This window comes from Morus notabilis, unplaced genomic scaffold, assembly GCF_000414095.1.
Source record: "Morus notabilis unplaced genomic scaffold, ASM41409v2 Scaffold783, whole genome shotgun sequence".
In the NCBI taxonomy this organism is placed as follows: domain Eukaryota; kingdom Viridiplantae; phylum Streptophyta; class Magnoliopsida; order Rosales; family Moraceae; genus Morus; species Morus notabilis.
This window is the reverse complement of record NW_010366150.1, coordinates 581,310-601,931: the sequence shown is the minus strand read 5'-3', so window position 1 is coordinate 601,931 and position 20,622 is coordinate 581,310. Positions and strand designations below refer to the sequence as shown.

At 37.1% G+C, this 20,622-nt stretch overlaps 2 protein-coding genes across 2 annotated transcripts; one reads left to right on the top strand and one right to left on the bottom strand.

Annotated features, from left to right (window-relative positions):
• Positions 1-464: 464 nt before the first annotated feature.
• Positions 465-6,878, bottom strand: LOC21404479 (TBC1 domain family member 13). Its single transcript, XM_010109505.2, has 9 exons — positions 6,371-6,878; positions 6,186-6,278; positions 5,882-5,986; positions 5,042-5,194; positions 3,709-3,807; positions 3,485-3,613; positions 2,389-2,568; positions 1,381-1,497; positions 465-852 (listed from the first exon to the last, which is right to left on the bottom strand). Exons 1-9 carry the CDS (start codon positions 6,677-6,679, stop codon positions 688-690), a joined length of 1,350 nt encoding a protein of 449 aa, XP_010107807.1. The 5' UTR covers positions 6,680-6,878; the 3' UTR covers positions 465-687.
• A 10,676-nt stretch (positions 6,879-17,554) lies between these two features.
• Positions 17,555-18,732, top strand: LOC21404477. Its single transcript, XM_010109503.2, has 2 exons — positions 17,555-18,305; positions 18,617-18,732. Exons 1-2 carry the CDS (start codon positions 18,065-18,067, stop codon positions 18,694-18,696), a joined length of 321 nt encoding a protein of 106 aa, XP_010107805.1. The 5' UTR covers positions 17,555-18,064; the 3' UTR covers positions 18,697-18,732.
• The last annotated feature ends 1,890 nt before the right edge of the window (positions 18,733-20,622 follow it).

Sequence of the window (20,622 nt, the reverse complement as noted above, 5' to 3'; positions counted from 1 at the left end):
GGCTTAGCTCCTCAACGTTGTTAGGATTAAATTCAAAAATTCTCTCTAACCTTGTGTTGGGCAATAAATGAGGCATTTTACACGTAATGTAACTATTTTATGTTAAGATTCGAGTTATACATGATAAGCACAAACTTATAATTGTTAAATTTCAAAGATCTATGGCGCAGACAAAGTTAACAAAAATAATAAATTTAGGAACCAATATGCCACAGGGTATAGGTTCAGTTAAACTCTCAACAATTTCACAAAAAGTCTTCTCTTCCACAACTTACCTATATAGAAAACTAAAATTAGTATTGACGTGCCAAACCAAAAATTCCTCAATTTACGCCAAAACTGCCAAAAATAAGGGCGTTTTATACCAATGATAGCTCATTTTATAGACCAACTCATTAATCTAGAAATAAGAAGTGAAATAGTTGTCAAAGAAAAAAGAAGAAACAAAAAATAAAGGCTACATTTACAAAACAGAGAGAGAGAGAGGAAAGGGGGGGTTGGGGTGGGGGTGGAGAAGGGGGAAGCGGGGGAGTTGAAAAATCCAAAGCCCCAGGGGAACAAATAATTTGAGGGGGGAAGAAAGTGTTTACCGTTTACCCTTGAACAACATTTACACGGACTACTTTACAATCGTACAAAGTTAAGAATATGAGAAAAGAAAAAAAAAATAGTCTAACTGCATTAAGGTCAGGCAGGGGCTTGTATTCGCAGCTTGTTGGCAACATAGAGAAGATGACTGATATTCGTTGGTGGGTAGTTCTGTAACAGTTTGAGATTAGAGGTGAAATCGCCTGCTAATAGTCGCCTCCGAATGAGAATCAACATTGCACAACATACTCGAAGAAGGGTTTCCTACAAATAGACAAGTAAAATTGTTGCCTCCAAGAGAAGAGAAGAGAGCTCAAAGAAGGGAATTGCACCGAAAAGAAAATCCATAGGTACCCCTCCATCTTGGCAAAAACAAAACTCATAATCAAATTTAATATATGACCCAAAAAGATTTGGAAATAAGTCAATTTACACCCAATCTTTACGAGATACTTTTATGGTCAATAGCAAAGAAAGAGCTTTGCATCCACATCTAGGCCATGCCATATTATACTTGTATCCTCACCATGGAATTCATTTTTTCTTTCCCTTACTCCTAACAAGGTAACATAAATTTCTCATGATTTTACTGGAAAGAACACAGAAATTACTCAAATTAGAATGGCTAGAAAAGGTTAAATGCTGCTAGGACAGATGTAACTATGCTATATCTGGCATATGTTTGTTTTTCCTTCCTCAACCGTGCTTCCTAGTTCCTCCGCAGGCTTTAATGGAAAAAAAAAAAAAAAAAAGAGTAAAAAGTGTGGTCAACATGAGGTAAAGAGATCCTACCTGAGGACCTTCAGGGTCACTTAAAAGGGTGTCCCAGATGTGGAGGCTGTCTGCAAAATTGAATTCCTGGGTCAAGAGGAGGGTGATCCACCGAAATGCATAAAATTGAGGATTGACCTGTAAAATAAATCATAAAGCAGTAAGCATTTAAAAAAAAAAAATCCTCAATAGCTACAAACAATACATAACATTGGAAAATGAATGCCAGTCCGTGTCTCTTGGAAAGAGAAGGAAAGTATTTCGTACAAGATAGACCTTATGTTCTATTTCACTGAACAGCTAAACTAATTAGCTTTCCACTTGAGGCTAACTCAAGTGGTTGGTTGCGTGGAGTGTGTGTGTGTGTGTGTGAGATATAAAATTAAACAATAAATAAATAAAGAATAAACTAAACTAATTAGCTTTTATAGGATTTGCTTCAAAAGAAAAAGAAATTGCAGTAGGATTTGTAGAAATCCCCTAAACCAACTTCAATTCTGGGCATTAGTCACATACAACTCAACTTTTGAAAACTAGTACTAATGCTTGGGTAGGCCATATCAACTAGGCAGTAGAAAAGAAAATTTTAAATTTGGGGACACACTGCAAATCAAGGAAAATTACCATAGAAAATTATCATAGTAGATAGATAATGGATCAAATTATTATATAACATGCATCATTCAACATTTTTAATCAAACCCTAAAATCTTTTAGCCATTACTAATACTAACATAACTACTTGAAGTTCCAGCCCCCAATGGTCAACATAAGCCTAGAAATAAAGGCTCAACAGACGAACACAAACCCAAACAAAAAATGTAATTCAGTCTCTAGTTTATGCCAATTGAGCATGATTATAGTAAACGTGAGGAAAAGATACATCTTAAGTGTGAAATTAGTAATCTAGGAATAATCTAGGAATGTTGCTCTAGACCATACTGTAATGCCTTAATCAAGAGTCCGCCAAATTAGTAAGAAAGAAAACTTTGGTGTGAGGTATTCTGATCAATAAAAGTTATGTCTTACTTTGGTTGTGACCTCAAGATGACGCCATAGTTCTTCATCATGTTCCTTCAGAAGCTGAGATAACTTTGTAATTGTGGAGCGAATTCCAACAACACTATTGTCAAGTTGCTGACAGAAATTGTCACGGAATCCACTCAATAATTCGACAAAACAAAAGAATGTGTCCGCTTCAGCACAAGCCTATACAAAATTAGGAAATGATAAGCACAATCAAAACCAGAAACAAAAAGCAACAGCATACAGCATTACAGTTGTACATTTTTAATGAGATATTAGTAGCAATCGTACGACATCATACATTCAATTCTTATTTTTCTTTACTACAATTCGCAACTTTCATCCATGGAACATAGGATACTCTGTTTTAGGTATAGCACAAAAACCATGCGCCCAGGCCTTTATATAGTGCACCATGTTTAAAATCTTGCATTAGAGATTTGGCATAACATGAAGCAATTATACCAATTTATCTGATGGGGAAAAATTTTTCTTCAAAAGTACCAAAAAACAGAAAGCTTCTAGTTTCAAAGAGCCACCCGTAAGAGAAGGCCATGAGAGAAATTCAAATTCACGTAAAGAAACAATGAGAATCAAAATAGTTGTATTGTTGAATTATGTTGGGAACCTGATCTAAACAAGAGGAAATTGAATGAAAAAGAATTATTATTGATGAAAAAAGCATTGATAGAACAATTAGGAAACCCTAATTGAGTTAGTGTTCGAGAGACTATCTAACTCTCCCAGATCTTGGTTTCCCAAGCCCAAAACAATTCCCAAACAATTCACACAAATCAGACATATCCCTACTAACAACTAATTCCTCCCTTTTATACTACTAACTGTCCTCTAAACACTACTAACAATCTACTAATGCCCTCCCCACTAACGGATCCTAACAAATTAACCTCAAGCTACTGTTGCTGGAAGCATGCATGCAAAAATGTAGATCCAAATTAATGCATAAAATAGACTCTAGTTCAAACAGAAACAGTAAAATGAATTGGATACATTGAGGCTTCAGCAAGTGATGAAAGGATGAAAGAATAACGGCAATAAAGAAAAATAAAAATAACAAAGACATGTACTTAGTACTTACCATATTTTCCTCGTCAGGATCATTTTTGAATACATAGAATAAAGGTGCCAAAATCTCATTCATCCCTTGAACATATCTTATCCCTGGATTTAACTTCGCAAATACCATTAATATGTTCTTTAAAGCTTCCTGAAAGTGGAGAAACCAAACTCAGAAAACTTGGTTGAGCGTATAATGATAAAAGCATGTGGATATTATAGTTAAGCTAAAAATGAAGGGTGGACCTGATTAGATTTAGCAAATTGAGAGTCCCCAGAGAAAAAGTGCATGTCCGGGTGAGTGCGCTTCACATCTCGGTCAATCTGCTCTATGATTTCTGTGTCCTGTCAATCCAACAGTTCAAATTACATTTTAACAAGAATGTTGACCACGCACCTGCAAGTGTGGAAACTTTCCTATGCATGATTCTACCATAGACAAGGCCTGGGGAAGCTTGTCTTGTTTGTTGACGTTTCATTCAATTAAAATGTGCATCATATATTATGTATGTGTGTATATATTGTCGCCATCACCAACTATTGTACGCTTCTTTTTTTTTTTCAAGAACAAGAAATTTTGCAATGGTTTACAAACTATTCCAATTGTGCCATGAGAGAGAGAGAGATGCCATAGCTTTCAAAGGTTAGTCCTTGTCTTTTAACTTTTAAGACATTCAAAGGCTTTTAGGTTTTTAAAAATAAAATAAAATAAAATAAAAAAATTTATAGGAAACAGAAATTTCATTAATCAACTGAAAAATATGCAAAAGATGAGGATGGATAAGAGATCCACCCAAAGTTAAATAAATAAATAAAAACTACATACCAAGACAAAGTCTAAAATACTAATTGGGATCATAAATATCTTATAAGCATATGCCAAAATGCTCTCATTTTTTACAAATAAAGAAGATGATAAAGATCTAATTATGCCTCTAAATCGTAGTCTAAACTAAGTCCATGGTTTAAAAAGGCGTACGCATCGAGGCGCGCCTCGAACTAAGGCGGCCTCTTTGCGATTGAAGGCCTACGTTTCAAATGCACACCTAATGCTTGCGCCTTGAGGCGTTTGAGGCTCAAGCCCCGATTCACTTGTTCAGACGGATGAAAAAACATCAAAAGTTGGGTTTTTTTTTTTTTCTAAACAAACCCCACTCATTAGTTGCTTGTCTGCCCATTTAAGATAAAAAATAACACACCTTAAAAACTTAAAACAAACCCTAGCAACTAGCAAAGGCTGAAACGTGAAGGCCTCTTCTCCTTCTTCAACTGTAGCAACCAGCGGCTGATTCCGGCAAGCAGAAACTCCGCCGCTGATTCCAGCAACCATATTTCTCGCTTTCAGACTTTATGCACTATCTTATAATGTGATTTTATGGTTTTCTTGATGAACTAAGTTGGTGATTTGATTATTGTTGCCTATTTATGGATGTTCTTTATTTTTATGATTTTTTTTTTCACATTCAAGGCTTACGCCTCGATCCGCCTTGAGACGTACGCCTCTCCTCAATTAGAAAAAATACCTTAGTTCCCATTTCTGCTTTTTCAAAACCTTGATTAAGTCAACTTAAAATATTACCTGAAAGAACTGATTCCAAATGCTGGTCTTTCCAAGGCTCAGAGGATGCTCCCCATGACTTATTTCAGATCTTGAAAGCAAACAACGTCCTTCACAGTTTGAGTCGTCATTGTCGAAACTAGTGGATTTGTCCAGCCTCCTTGCAACTTCTGACTAACTAGCCACAGAAACAATAAGAAACCCAAATGCTTTGGAAGGGCGTAAAGCAGTAGATCACTACTCTATCAATCTTTAACTGGCACTGTTTCTTGACATCAGAATTCTACTACTATTGCATGCATGAATTGACAAGCCAGCAAGCAAGATACGTCTACAATTTCAAACAGTTGGAGGAGAATTGAAAATAAAAATTTTCAACTTCTTCCTAAGATATGAAATGGATCGGTAAAAAAAAGGCATTTATCATTGTAAAGCAATAAAAAATGAAAACCCACCAGAAAACGACCAATCAACTAAACAGGTAACAGAAACTAAAGGATAACTTATTAAAGAGGTTATCCACCGGGAAAAATATATATATTTATGTTTGTACATATATATACAATTAGACATATATATGTGTATGTAATATACAGTAACCAACACTTCAAAAAAAAAAGCATCTGAGTTTCAAAATGACCGTTGCCTTAAAAGTTTTCGACAACTCAAATATGTATTAAGTTCAAAACACCAAGGTGGCCATACTGTTGTTCTATTGCCCAGTATTCATTCATTTCTAAGCGTGATCTTGAGAACCCACGCTAAAGGGAGATTACGATTGAAAACATAACAACAACAACCAAAAATGTACAAAGAAAACCAAACAAACAAACAAATAACGAAATCGTCAACATGACTTACAGGATTCATCAAGAGGTCGTCTTTGAAATGCTTGTACTGGGATCTTTTCTTAGCCAACTCAGTCGGCCAAAGACTACGATCGGGTGGTAAATAACCCAGTAAGAGCTGCAACAATAAAAAGAAAGTGAAAAACTTGCTACAATCCAATTCCAATCAAAGAATCACTTGACAAGTGAAATGAGAAATCAACAAGAAAACATTAAACAAAAAAAATTCCAAGCCAAATTTCTCTTTTCCTTTTTCACGACATTTTGTCAACAAAGTTCAATCAAAGATTAGCAAGAAATGTACAATCCATACACACCTTCCACACCGTGGAACGAATCCCGGCCCCATCCGGTATCCCCTGCGAAGCAATTCTCCTCAACTCACGCATGTTTATCACCTTCTTCGATAACTACAAGAACACACACACACAAAATCCCCAATTATCAAGCAACAAACAGAAACCAAAACAACAACATCGAAAAACCAGCGAAAGACTCGAACCTCGGCCAGAAGCTGAGCATGACGAGAGATGTCCTCAGCAGAAGGCGCACCGGACGCACCATTTTCCTCCTCGACGGAGAGCGAATCTTCGGTTTCGCGCTTCGCCGGAGGCGCTCTTTCCGCGGCGGCGGAGGGGGGAGCCACGGGGACCGGCGGCTCGACCTTCGCGGGCTCCGACGTCGAGGTCACGGTTATGGCGGCGGTGGTCGCGGAATTCGAGGCGTAGCGTTGGAGGCTATCGTCGTCGGGAGGTGGATTTGAGGACCAGAGGGAGCTGTTGAGCCAGTCCGGTACTCTCTTCTTCACCATTGTTGCTCGTTCTCGATTCGATCAGAGTCCAGATTCGACTTTCGAATCGGAATCCAAATTGTAAGAGTTGATTTGGGGATTTTCTAGGGTTCGTGAGCTCTCGATCGATTTCAGTTTCTTCTGTGTCTGTGTTTGTGTTGTGTTGCGTTGTTTCTACTATCAAACTAACAGCTGGGTGAGAGAAGAAGCTTCCATTCACGATCTGGTGAAGCCACGTTATGATTTATTACTTTTTTTTTTTTTTTTGCTCTTATTGAGGTAAAGGTAAGTAAATTATTTTTCTATAATTCTAAAAGTTTTGCATTATTTTTCAAAATAAAAGAGATTCCATAGGTTAAATTTTTTTAATAATTAAATTTATGTATTTTTTAATTTTTATGTGATTTTTAAAAAAATTTAATCTATCTATTGTCAAATATTTAAAATAAACCTGTCCAAAGAATTCCAAAAGTTATGAATAATCAAGATTATATTAGCTCCAAAATTTATTTGGAATGAAATAGCTTGCGCGTCTCTCAATGTACACAGAAAACACACTTTGTAACAATTTTTTCCTTTCTTATATATCAACCAGGAATTTAACAAAAATTAAGGATTTTTTTTATAACACAAAAATTTTAAGAATTTTGTAAATTGCGTTGGTCTTTTTTTTTCCATTGTCACTTTAATAATTATCATAAATTCCTATTTTAATTATCAATAATTATCGTAGAATATACAATATTAACTTGTAATAACTACAAATATTATTAAAAAAATTCTTACAGTTAGTGTTGAAAATTTGGGCCGACAGGCTTATCCGAAACCTGAATTTTTCAGGCTCGGTAGGCAAGCCCATAAGGTCACACGTCCAAGCAAGTTTTCGGGCTCGAGCTCGGGCTTGGGTTGCCCGAAATTGGACGACATCGCCGAAGCCCGCTGCTGAAAGAATGCCATCAACCGCTGACCACCGGATCTTTTTTATTTTTTCCCTCCGGCCCAAATTGCCCGAACCCGAAGCCCGAAAGCCTGACTCAATGGCTCTTTTTTTTTTACCATTGCCCGAATTTCGGCCCGTGCCGCCCGAACCCAACCTGCCGAAAATTGAAAGTAACCATTGAATCTGAATTTTGGGGAAAAAATCAATTTTTTAACCTAAAAATTTCTCTATAAATACCCATTATCCCCCGCACATTTTTCTCACCCAAACTCTCTCAATCTCTCTCAATTTCTCTCAATCTCTCTCAATTTTTATATAATTTTAACACAAAATAACTAAATAATTATTTATATACAAATACACTTACTAAATAATAATATATTATAGATAATATATATACAATATTATAAAAATTTAAAAAACCACTCGGGCGGGCTCGGGCTGCCCGACCGGGCTTGGGCAGTCAAAACCAAGCCCCCGGCCCGTCCATGGGCCTTCTCGGGCTCTGGTGGGCGGCCCAAAAAAATCAGACTAGCGAGTTCGGGCGTCGGGCTCAAAATCAAATTTTTCGGGCTGTCGCAGGCAGCCCATCCAAAGTTCCAGCACTACTTATAGTGACACGAAGCAATAACTAAAATTAATGGGTGTGTTTGGAACTCGTTCTTAAATGATTTTATTTTTTGTATGAAAATGGAAATGAAAACGTTTTCAATCTCAGACAGAAATTATTTTTGAAAATGCATTTAGTAGTTTTATCAAGAGATTGTTTTCAGTAAAAAAATCCATTAATCTCTCTCTCTCTGCTCGAGAGATGAGAAAACAGAAACAAAAAATGAAAAATGACTAAAAGTCATTTTTCATTTCTCTCCAATTTTACACTGAACCAAAAAATCGTTTTCATTTTTGTTTTTTGTCTTTAATTATGCCAAAAGTCGTTTCTCTCCCGTTTTTATTTTTTCTGTAACACCCCTTATACCATCTCTTTTCAAGCCTTACTTATTATTAATCCTAAGGATGTGCCATAATAACTAACCTTCACTTTTCACTTATGCAGAAATTATGGTGTTTCAAAATTTTTGCTTAAATAAGACTTCATTAATACACCATTCTTATTAGGTTTTTTAGCCATAATTATAATTATACAGTCATCTAAGGTTTATGAGTTTAGCCTCAAAACATATGTATTTACAAATCCAAAATAATACGCGTGCGGCTTCTTCGGTCTGACCATATGTACCTCGGTCAACAAAGACAACTCCCCTACTTAATGTTCTGCCTTGTTCTTACCTTTACCTACAGCACAGAGCAAACTTAAATGAGCTATAGGCTCAGTAAGTAGAGCTACAATTACACAATCTCATTTTAACATACACATGTGATAACTCTAAGAAATTAGAGTTATCCACTGGTTTTGTAGCCTAAAATTGTTTGTCCATGAGTGATTGTTCTCGTTTATTGTTTGTTTTAAGTTAGATTTGTAGAGTTGCATGTACTTTGGCCTAATTCCGTATTGCTGCGCCTCTTGAAGTGAAAGCTGGCAATTGGCCAATAGATCCATTAAGAGACCACGGGGAATAGTGGAAGACGTTCTGTTGCAAGTCGACAAGTTTTATTACCCCGTGGACTTTCTTATCTTGGATACACAATCCGTGGTGAATATGGAGTCATCCATTCCCATCATTCTAGGAAGACCTTTCCTTGCCACAACAAACGCACTTATCAATTGTAGGAATGGTCTCATGAAGATATCTTTCGGGAATATGACCCTTGAGGTGAATATTTTTCATATTCAAAAGCAACCACGTGATGATGATGAGTGTCAGCAAACATTCATAATTGACACACTTGTCGAGGAGGAGGTTCAACTGCAAAGCAACTCTGAAGATCTTGAAAACCTCCTCCAAAATTCTGATTCTGAAAATTCCGGTTCTACTGAGTTGGCTTACTTGTCTGCAATTTTTAACAACTCACAGGATAGAGGAACCAAGTTTGGGCCACCATGTTTTGAGGAGCTCCCAACAAAAGGCGAAAAACTGAAATCATCCACCAAGGAGGCCCAAAAAGTCAAGCTAGCCCAACTACCTGAGGGCTTAAAACATGCGTTCTTGGGAGATGAAGGCACATTCCCAATCATCATCTCGTCTAAACTCGATGCATTGCAAGAACAACAATTGATCGACAAGCTGAAAGAGCACAATTTCAAGATCAAGGTAAAAATGAAAGCGGCTCATGACAAGCAGATCCCGAGGAAGAATTTTGAGCCGAGTCAACGGGTTCATCTCTATGATTCCCGTTTGCATCTCCATCTCGGTAAGTTGAGGTCGCGGTGGACTGGCCCATTCGTAGTGAAACGTGTTTTTCCTAATGTTGCTGTCGAGGTTGAGGACCCGACCAATGGGAGAATCTTCAAAGTAAATGGTCAGCGTCTAAAGAATTACTTAGAGCGGGTGAACCAGGTTGAAGAGATCATTTTCGACGACCCCGTTTACCAGCCCTGAGTAGTTTACTCACATCTTCTGTACCATATTTTCATTTTCTATTTTTCTTTGCTTCTTTTTACATTTTTTTATATGTGTTTTTGAAGAATCATATCAGGAAGCTCGGGCTGTGCTCATATGTGAGTGCAAAGGTTTTCTCTTATGGAGTTGGAAATGAAACAATCAACGCTCAGTGTGAGGAAGGTAAAATTTAAGACAAACAGTCAAACGAACATTGACCAAAGGATAGGCTAATCAACTACTAGAACATTCCACCATTCTTACCACAAACTAACTTTTGGGATTTCATTCGGGTCAAACAGAAATTTACAAAAACGAACAAAGAGCCAAAAAAATGCATAGGAAAATAATTTTCTTTTTTCTTTTTTTTTTGGCAAGAGACAACCTACAATAATTAAGTGAATGTAGAAAGGTGTTCTTTTGACAAACAGCTATATAGCATCGAATGTGATTACGACCAAACTAGAGGATCTGTGAAATATTGCTCTTGCTCAGTTTTTTTTTTTTTTTTTTTTAAAATGGAAGGATAAGAAATGAGGCTCTATTACATAAGATCATTCCTATCTAACCCAAAATCCATCCCTCAAGCATATGCACCAAGCATACCACTAACCATGTAATGATGTTCTAACAGTGATTTTACCAGCTCAAAAGATCAATGAAGGTTCAAAAGTCGTTTACTCTACTCACCAAAAATCAAGCACTTAAACTTGGGAATTTTCTCAGTTGACATGCATTAACATCCATCTTTCCACAAGGTTTAGCACGTGTAAAAAGAAACTCTGGAAGTCATTTCTTAGTAACCAAGACAGCGAAAATTGACCTAAACCAAACATTTTGAATCATACTCAGATAACTTCGCAAAAATTCTCACCCAAATATTAACATGACAAAAATCACTCTTATGCGTGAATATGCTCACCACCCCCAACCAAAATCAGACAATGTCCTCAATGTCAAAAAAATATGGAAATATAGAGAAAGAAGACACCTGGATGAAGAACATTCCACATATGAGCACAGCTTGAGCTTCCTGATATCATTCTCTAAAAAAAAATGTAAAAAGAAGCAAAGAAAACAGAAAAAGAAGATATGGTACAAAAAATGTGAGCCAACTACTCATGGCTGGTAAACGGGGTCATCGAGAATGAGCTCTTCAACCTGGTTCACCCTCTCCAAGTAATTCTTTAGACACTGATCATTAATAGAAAAAATAACTCTTTTTCAAAGCCTATTGGCTCATTTATTACACTCACTCGTTAATAGACAAAATAACTTTTTTTCAATTCCAATTTTTTTTACTTACTTATTCCCACCTTTCTAGGAGTCAACTCCTCCTTTCCCCCTAAATTTTATAAAAAAAGGGGCTACGTATACACAAATAAAAGAGACAAATACTTAGTCTCTTGGTTGTTCTCCCTGACCTTGCCCGAAAATGACCCACAGCCTTCATTGGATGCTTAACAGAGGCAAGTGTCAGACTCGCTTTTGGCCTGAACCACGTTGAAAATGCCCAACTAGCTCCATTAGCTGCATAATAACCCAGTCCTTCATCTCTTTGGTAAACCCTCCCCTGCGATTGACAAAAGCCACCATTAAACCATGTTGGAAACGCTTTACCAACGTAGGCTTGTGGAGAGATTTTTGCCAAGAATTCAAACACTCTTGGAGGGACATTTTCCTCATCTTGGTGCCCCCATGCTTGCCTATAAATACCACACCTCTACACTCTAAAAACCAGAGAGCAAGCCAAGCATAGCTCTCCCACTTAAGAGAAACTCTTCTCTTCTCATGGTTTCTAGCAGAGATCCTCTAAGCAAGTAATGCTCGGGCGTTCTTCCCCAAGCTAAACACACATCAAAACTCAACATCAACAACCTAAATACAAGCCTAAAACCTCCTCTTTTTGCTAGTTACAATTCTCGAATTTTCACTTACCGAAATACTCATCGGAGAGCTCCATAACTTCCGGCGGAGTTCCTTTAGAATGTGTTTCTAGGCGTTCTCCCCATTGGCAATGGTTAAAGCTTTGGATAACCTCTAAGAATACCCAATCATGGCTTACAACACCCAAAGTTCACTTCTACCAACCGACGTACCACGTTTGTCGCGGTCCTACAACTGGTTTTCACAAACATGTGAATATGGCTTATCACACATCTAAAAGCTTTGAGGAGTCTCTGAAATACATAAGACAATAAGCTCAGAAATTCTCCTCTTAGCCGGTTATTCACCTCTTGGTTTTTGGTTATCAGAATGCCCAACGAAGAACTTTAATCTCCATAAATTTCGGCGGAGTCCCTCTAGAATAAGTTTCTAGGTGTTCTCCCCATTAGATGTGGTGAAAACACCTCAGCCATAACCTAATATTTCTAAAATTGAGCCTTATCCCATCCAACATACTACGTCCATCGAAATCATTCTATTCACAAACAAATAGATATAACTCAATTACATGCTTAGGAACTTCCTCCATAAACCGGTTACATTCTTCTCCCACACCATATGCTCACTATAAGTCTTCATCGAAAACTCTTCACTATCTCGGAGCCGGAATTGCAACGAATGTTGCCCTTAGATACCATTGTCCTTGGGGTCATTCGTGTTTAGCCTAACCCAGTCGGGGCCAACGTCGTCACTTCGGCCATCTTCGACGTTAAAAATCATACTTAGAAGCTCATTAGCCTCTGTCGACCGACATACTGACAGGGTACGGCCGACGTACATATAACGTGGACCAACCGAATGAGGCCATGAGTTTTGCACCCTCCACGTCGACAGGCCCGTGCCAAAAGAGGCCCAACAATCACAATATAATATCTATCATCACCCACCTGGCTCGAGGGACTTTTGTGGCTCAATCACAATTTCATCAATCACCATATCATAATAGGAGTCCTTTAAGGACTTGGCAGTACCGGCCTATCATGCATACTATCATGTGCTCAATCACAAGCAATTTAACAATCAGCATGTTGTTCTAATCTATGTATAATATACTAGCACAAGCATGCCTTCACAAAACAAACACATTGACAATGTCACAAAAATTCACATAATAACATACTAGACATTCTATAGAAAGTTTATCAAACAAAGTTTACAAGTACTGTAGAGAAATCATTCTCTACTTACATGAGTTGCTTAGCAAAATCCGGGTTTAGCTCTCTTCGCTTCCCTTATTTGTTTTCCTTTCTGCTGTCCAAAATAAACAAATTGGCCATCATTATTAAAGCACAATAGCTCAGTCATAAATCAATTTCTAACTCATAATCATATTCCCCTGAAAACTGTAAATTGGCAGATTCATCGATCCTGACGGGAAAATTCATAAAATATTTTCTATATCTGTAAAAATTCTAAACTCAACTCTAAACAAAGTAAACATGTATATTTTTTCAACAAGCTATGATATACCTAAGTCTGATCTCTCTATATACCTAAAAAATAGCTCACAAGAAATCAAAATTTTTGTTTTTCTGTTTTTAACAACTTTTAGAAAGTTTTTACACGAAACTTCCTATGCGCACAACTCGGACTACAAAACTCCACAGGAGGTTATTTCAACTCTCACACATCACTAATAATGTGTTCTAAATAGTAGCATAGGTGGTTTAGGTGCAGCAATCCTGTTTCAAATAGTAGGAGCCTCAGTTCTTTATTTTATGAATTTCAGGAAATGACAGCTTTGACGACTGCTACAAGAATATTCACAAAATATTCTATGTAGTCTCAAAAATTACAAAATCAGTGCCTAATCGAAGTAGACATCTAAGGCTTTTCAAAGAGCTGTCATAAGATTGGTTTTGGGTTAACTAAGGCCTCCAAAAACATGTCACACCAGATCAAAACGTGCTGATTTTCTTACAGAATTTCCAGAAATCGTGTTCAACTTTAAAAATGCATAACTTCAGCTATAGTTGTCCGTTTGAGGTGATTCTTACAACTATACGCAGCTTAGGATGTCTATTTCATAGATCTACAAACATGAAGACCAGAATCTACCTGTGAAATAATAGTTTTCAGTTCTTCTTTGACAGCCACTTACGTGATCCTCTAATCTTATGATTTTGCATATAACCTCAACATATAAAATTCTCCATTTCTGTCCAGCCTAAACTCTTATTTTTACACATCAATATTTTGATGATTTTCGGTCCTAACACCATACTATTAGCACCAAGATTCATCCTTACTCACTTAACCTAAAAAATGCTATGAACATAACCAAAATCCACATAACCCAAAAATCTTTCAAAGAAAATTCAGACTAATATGTCTCTAAGGAAACTTTAACTTAACTTTAAGAAGGAAAAAATTAAGGCTTATGATTCCAAAAAAATAGTCAGCATTTAACATGAAACCCAAACAATCAAGCCACAAAACAACCAATTTTCAGATTTAAAGGAACAAGGGAGAAAACTCTTACCTTAAACCCTAGCTCCAATCAATACATTAATTCAATAAGTTGTTGCAGTCCTTTGTGGAAGAAGAAGAATGAATCAAAAAGAGAAAAACGCAGAGAGAGAGAAAAGAAGAGAGATGTGGAAGAGAGTTGAGAGAGAGAATGAGATAGATAAGTGAAATTTTTTTCTCTTCCTATAATGCGCTTGCCTCTCAACGTGGCTAAAGAAGAAAAAAATTGGTGGTTTGGCTGAAGTTCGAGCCATGCCACGTGAAAGGGCAGCTGGTCCCTTTTTTTAATTTTTTTTTTTCTAATATTGCAATCTAGTATCTAAATATGAAAATTCTTACAATCTTACTCCAAAGCCTTGCAATTTAATCCCTGAGCTCCTTTATCGTTTCTCTTACAATTCCTTCATACAAAAGTTTAAGCCCAAAAATTGGGACGTTACATTTTCTTTCTCAAAAAACGTAAAAAATAAAAACAAAAACAACTCCAAACACAACCAATGTTACATATTACATATTTTATTCTCTTAGTACTATAAAAAAATAGCTCAAACAATAATTATGATCAAGTGTGCAATTTCTATCATTTTTTTTTTATTTTAAGCTGCCAAATACTCGAGACCATTTACCTATTGTGGGCCCGTAGAACTTGAGAGTATAATTTTGGATAATCTTGACAAATACTCTTTAAAAGTACATATATCAGAATTTTTATCTTTTACTCTTGATTCATAATTTTTTTAGTCAAATAATTACACTAATAAAAGGGTATTTATCAAGAGTATGGGGTAAAAGTCCATACTCATGCACTTTTAAGGATAAATTCTCCATTTCTTCTATAATTTTTGTGGCTAGAAGCTTTCAAGGTCCACGACCACATGTTTCTATTATGAGAGAATTACATGTTTTATCTCATATCACCAAACCTCTTAATTTTACCCTTTTAAAAAACTCTACCCTTTTATTTATATGAGATATTTTCATCACAAATTGAAAAGACTAAAATACTCACAGATTATGAATCATAACCTGATGGATCATACTATGACTAACGCCGGTGACTGCAGGTCAGTGGACGGTGGAATCTGTCAGGTTTTGGCCGAAGACTCACCGGTGACTGGTGTAATATGGTTATGGATCATAACTTGTCAGGTTATAGCAGGAGACCCCGCCGGTGGCCGGGGTAATCAATTAGGTTATGGCCAGAGACCTACCGGTGGCCGGTGTAATCTGTCAAGTTATGGATCGTAACCTGGCAACGGGAGACCGTCAGCATATCTTATAATTTGCTAATGGACCATTAAGGGTAACTTTGGAATTTTAAAAATGTTTAGTTTAACTATTCTTCATTATTTTAATTGTAAAAAGGGTAGAAACCAATGAACTAATCTTTTGAGGTTAGAAATATTTGAGGGGTATTTCCCTTGTTTTCTCTTCTATTAAAGCACAATTTGTGTTTTCCCAAATAGAAGTGGGGTGTCATGATGGTGATGCATATATTAGTTTTTTTTCATTAGTTCAATTCGACATGCGTCCCACATGTAATGACATGAGGAATAATTCGTGTGTTAAGTTTTAATTACTGTTATTATTAAAAGCATATATAATTTAAATACAAAATCTCAAAAAGAAAAAAAGAAAAAAAAAATAAAGTTTTGAAGGCAAAAAAAAAGACAAAAAAGGACTAAAATGAAGAAATAAATAAGTTTTAGAGTAAAAGGGACCAAAATTAAAAAAATAAAATAAAGTTTCAAGATAAAAGTTAAAAAAAAGGGAGTCAAAAAATGACCAAAATAAAGAAATAAATAAGTTTTACGAACAAAAATGAAAAAAAAAAGGTAAAGTTTTAGGGAAAAAGTAAAAAAGAAAAAAAAGTCAAAATGAGGATCAAAATGATGAAATAAATAAGTTTTAGAGCAAAAAGAACCAAAACAAAAAAATAAAATAAAATAAAATCTCAGGAGAAGAATAAAAAAAAAGTCAAAGAATGACTAAAATGAAAAATTAAATAAATTTTATGGCAATAAGAACCCAAATAAAAAAAATAAAATTTTAGGGAAAAAATAAAAAAAATGAGTAAAAAAAAGAACTAAAATGATGAAATAAATAAGTTTTAATGTAAAAACACAAAAAATAGAAAGAATGACCTGAGGGAAAAAGAAAAAGAAAAAGGGGTGACATTTCGAGCAAAAAGGTATATAGATTATTAGCGTGCGAACGCGCTCATAACTTGCTTAAAACAATAGTAATACAAATTATGAGTGTTCATAGAATCCATCAATCCAATTGACCTGTGAAATCCAATCTAATCTGAAATCTTGAATTGGATTGAAAGAAGTTTTAGATTGGACATGGATTGAGATTTTCCCAATCTGAAGGTTTTGGATTGGATTGCATATTGAGCACTTTTAAAGCCGTGAAATCCGCGAATCTAAAACTGTAACGACCCGACTTTTCAGAACTACTTAGCTAACTTAAACACGTTTATCTTATATTAAAATACTTGCTCGACTTTAGTCATGCTCTTGGTTACTAAAATTTAAGGATTCTTTTTTCTTTTTTTACATAAAATTCTTTCATTATAAAACTTAGAAGCGTCCACTTATGATGTGGGTAAATAGACTTGAACATCAAAGTTAATTGAGGAAAACGATTTTCTAGAGAGCATTAAATTGAAACGTGCTTTACTTCCTTGTATTGAAGTGTAACTGAGTAAACTACGTATTAGATGCTATTTATTTATTTAAGTGATTATAACTTTAAAAGTGAATTTCATGTATATATAATCTACACTAGTACACACTACAACAGAGTAGTCCTTTTATAAGAGTTAGTTATAACGTTTTTGAAAAAACGTCATATTACGTTCTATGTAATAGGGTTTTAAAATACTTATCATATATATATATATATATCTCTCTAAAAATATCATGAAATTTGAACGGTTTTTTTAAATATAATTAAATATATGTAAACACACACATTAGAAGTAAAATTGGGCGGGGAGTGAAAATTTTTTCCTTGAAATTGTACGTTTCCCGCTCATGTGCCAGAGTGTTGCTAAGTCACACAGACGAACAAAGGAACAGAAAAAAGCCCGAAATTCTCACTCCCCCTATTCTGTCGAAGAGGCATTTACCCAGCCAAGGAAGAAGAAAACCTCACTCGATCCTCTCTTTCCCCCAAATTCCCAGATTTCTCCGTGCATTCTTAGGTTCGTGGAAGGAAGATCGATACCTGATTTTGTGAAGACTGGGTAGTGGAGGGAAGATCGAAGGCACGTCAAGCGCTCTTCCTACGCCAAGCTCGGTTACCGAAAGAGGTTCGCATTTCTCTATTTCTGTCTGTTCTCCATTTATGAAAATTTTTCCCCCAAATCTCATGGTGCCCGCTCGCTCATTTTGCCCCCTTTTGTATTTTTTGGTTTGTTTATACTAAGCTTTCTAATTCCCATACGAACAAGGCACAAAAAAAGCCCTAAATTCCCTCTTCCCCTATTCTGTCGAAGATCCTTTTATTTTTTCTGTTTTCTTGGACGGGCTTTTTTGTTCCTTAATGAGCCTCCTCAGCCCCTATGACACCTCCGCGCCGCTCAACCCCAATTGCCTTTCCAACACCACCTCATCGCCGCCTCAAGAGCAGCGCCTTCTTTGGCCTCCCTTGGCGTCCGCAATCGAGTCCAGCATCGTCCGGGACAGCGTCTACTTCCTCCGGATCGCGCAGTGCGGCTACGAGTACGAGCAGTCCTATGCCTTCTTGCCTCTGCTTCCCCTTTGCATCTCCTTCTCGCGAACAGGTTCGCCCCCAAAGATTCAGGATTTCGATTTATACCTAATTAGAAATTTCATAATTCTCTTCGTTTCATTCTACGTTGTGTTTTAATGGCGGATTTCTGTTTCAGTTTTTGCTCCATTGGTTCCAGTTATAGGGAAAAAACAAAAAACGTTCTGAGGATTACGTTTGGAGACCCATTTTCTAAAAAACAAAATTAAGACCACCCATTTTCAGTTCTTCTCCTGATCTGAGACCTATTTTCTAACACCACCTCGCCTGATCTGATTTCTGCATCTCCTCTCCTCGTCTGATCTGATCGTCCAACTGTGGCAGGTGTTTTCTTGATCGGCGAATATCCGGCCCTCTTCCCCCAAATCTACCGACGTATGGCCCTCCTCCAGGTGTTTAGCTAGTAATTTTTTCTGATTTTCGGATCATTTGTGCATATTTTCTCCCAATCCGTAGATCTGATTGCTTGTGATTTTGAAGGAAATTTTTGTTAATTTTTTATGTTACTGATTTCCCAATTCGTAGTTTCTGTAAATCTGATTGCTTATGATATTGCTTTTAAATAGTTGTTGCAATATGAAGCGAGTTTCTTGTAGTTTCTGTCTTATGCTTTTTTTGTGCTTTCTTAACAAATGTGTGGAAAGAGAGTAGGGGTGATTTTGGACTTTGATCTTTTTCTGCAATTCTCAATCGAGGTTAGTATTTACATGAGAAACTCTCTAGATTTTCGGAACAATTTGGTTGACAATAAATTTTTTTTTTTTGGTTACATAGTTTATGCTTTGATGCATGATAAATAGATTTTCACTCTATGATGATCATCAACTTATTCCTTGATGGAAACTAACCAACAGATGATTGCCAGCTGTACTCAATAAATTCAAGTCCCCTTAGTGTCAAACGCCTATTAATTTTTGTATTGCTGTGTTTTTTGTATATATAGGGCCGTTATGGTCTGATCTTAGATGTATAATCAAGCTATATAGCCTACAAGTTTACTGATCTCATAGCCCTCCTGCTTATCAAGATTATATCCCTTCTTGCGAAGGGCTTCTTCGGCGTTAGCAGCCTCTTGACGAACAGAAGCAACCTCCTTCTGAGCTGTCTCCAGGCTAGCCTTCGCCACCTCAAGCTCCTTAACAACAAGGGCGAGCTTCTCAGAAACTTTAGCCTTATCATCCCTCGCCTTCTTGAGGAGATCTTTCAGTCGCCCCTCAAGATGATCCATCTTCCTACTCTTCTCATCAATCGTGACCATCTCAAGATAATTAAGGATGGAAAAAGAGAGGGACTGCCAAAAGTGGGGAAGTTGTTAGAAAAATACACGTGTATACGCAGGTATAACCCACCAACAAAAAGGGGACTTACATGGATAGTGGAGGAGATTTGTTGACGAGCACGCTCAACCAAAGGAAGGCGAGAAGCACTCTCCCAGTTCTCCTCGAAGAAGGACTCATACATAGCCTGAAAGAGGGCAGAGAAGCGCGGAGGCATGTTCAGCGCTGCATCAATCTGTGCCCAGGAGACATCGATCACAACGAAATTTAGTTCCAGCACCCTCTGCCCGGGGAGCAGTAGACGCCCTGGCTCTGAAGGGGCGTCAGAAGCTTCAGCTTCAGTAACATCAATTACTGGCGTAGGCTCGGGTACTGCAGGGGTCTCCTCCTGTCGGGACCTCTTTGGTCTTGGCGTTTTCTGTGCCAAGGCCTTGGCCTCGGCGGGCTTTATCGATGAGACATCAGTGCCAGCAGCTTCGCTCGCGGCCCACGAGGTTGCTTCTTGGAACGCCTCTTATCTCTGGGGATGCGTAGACCAAGGGTTTTCATCTCTATAGCAGTTGAAGCCTAAGTAAAGAAAATAGTAAAAATGAAAGAAGAGAAAAAGAAAGGAGAGAGAGCTGACTGACCGCCGGCGGTAAACTGGAAAAAGTCCTTGACGGCGTCAGTGTTGGCAGGGTTAGGAAGGGATAATAGGAAGCAAAAACGTTCTAGGTTCTTCCGCGTCAAAAGGGTATTAATATGGCTCTCATCCTCTGGATACTTGAAGGCCGTCTCCACCCGGGCGAGCCTGTGACTAGCAAGCTGGGGATGATCTTGAGAAACTGCACAAGGAAAGTTAGGGTCAGTGGTATAATAACTTGACGACAATATGGTAAACGGTCGAAGGTACTCACTGAGCATCCCATAAGACCTTCTCACCCCTGCCCTCTTAAAGGGCCTGTCCGCTGGATGGACGTCAAACATGCCTTTTACCATAAAAAATATTGACTTCCATCCGTGAGACGACGATGACAGCCCTTTTATTAGCCTACCAAAGTGGGGCTTTGATTG

Excerpts from the sequence above, each read along its gene's own strand:
- LOC21404479 (XM_010109505.2), bottom strand. The coding sequence starts at position 6,679 with ATGGTGAAGAAGAGAGTACCGGACTGGCTCAACAGCTCCCTCTGGTCC. Across the intron at positions 3,808-5,041 it reads TTTGGAATCAGTTCTTTCAG|GACACAGAAATCATAGAGCA; the intron begins GTAATATTTTAA and ends TTGGATTGACAG. Across the intron at positions 1,498-2,388 it reads ATCTTGAGGTCACAACCAAA|GTCAATCCTCAATTTTATGC; the intron begins GTAAGACATAAC and ends TTTATTTTACAG.
- LOC21404477 (XM_010109503.2), top strand. The coding sequence starts at position 18,065 with ATGAGCCTCCTCAGCCCCTATGACACCTCCGCGCCGCTCAACCCCAAT. Across the intron at positions 18,306-18,616 it reads CATCTCCTTCTCGCGAACAG|GTGTTTTCTTGATCGGCGAA; the intron begins GTTCGCCCCCAA and ends CAACTGTGGCAG.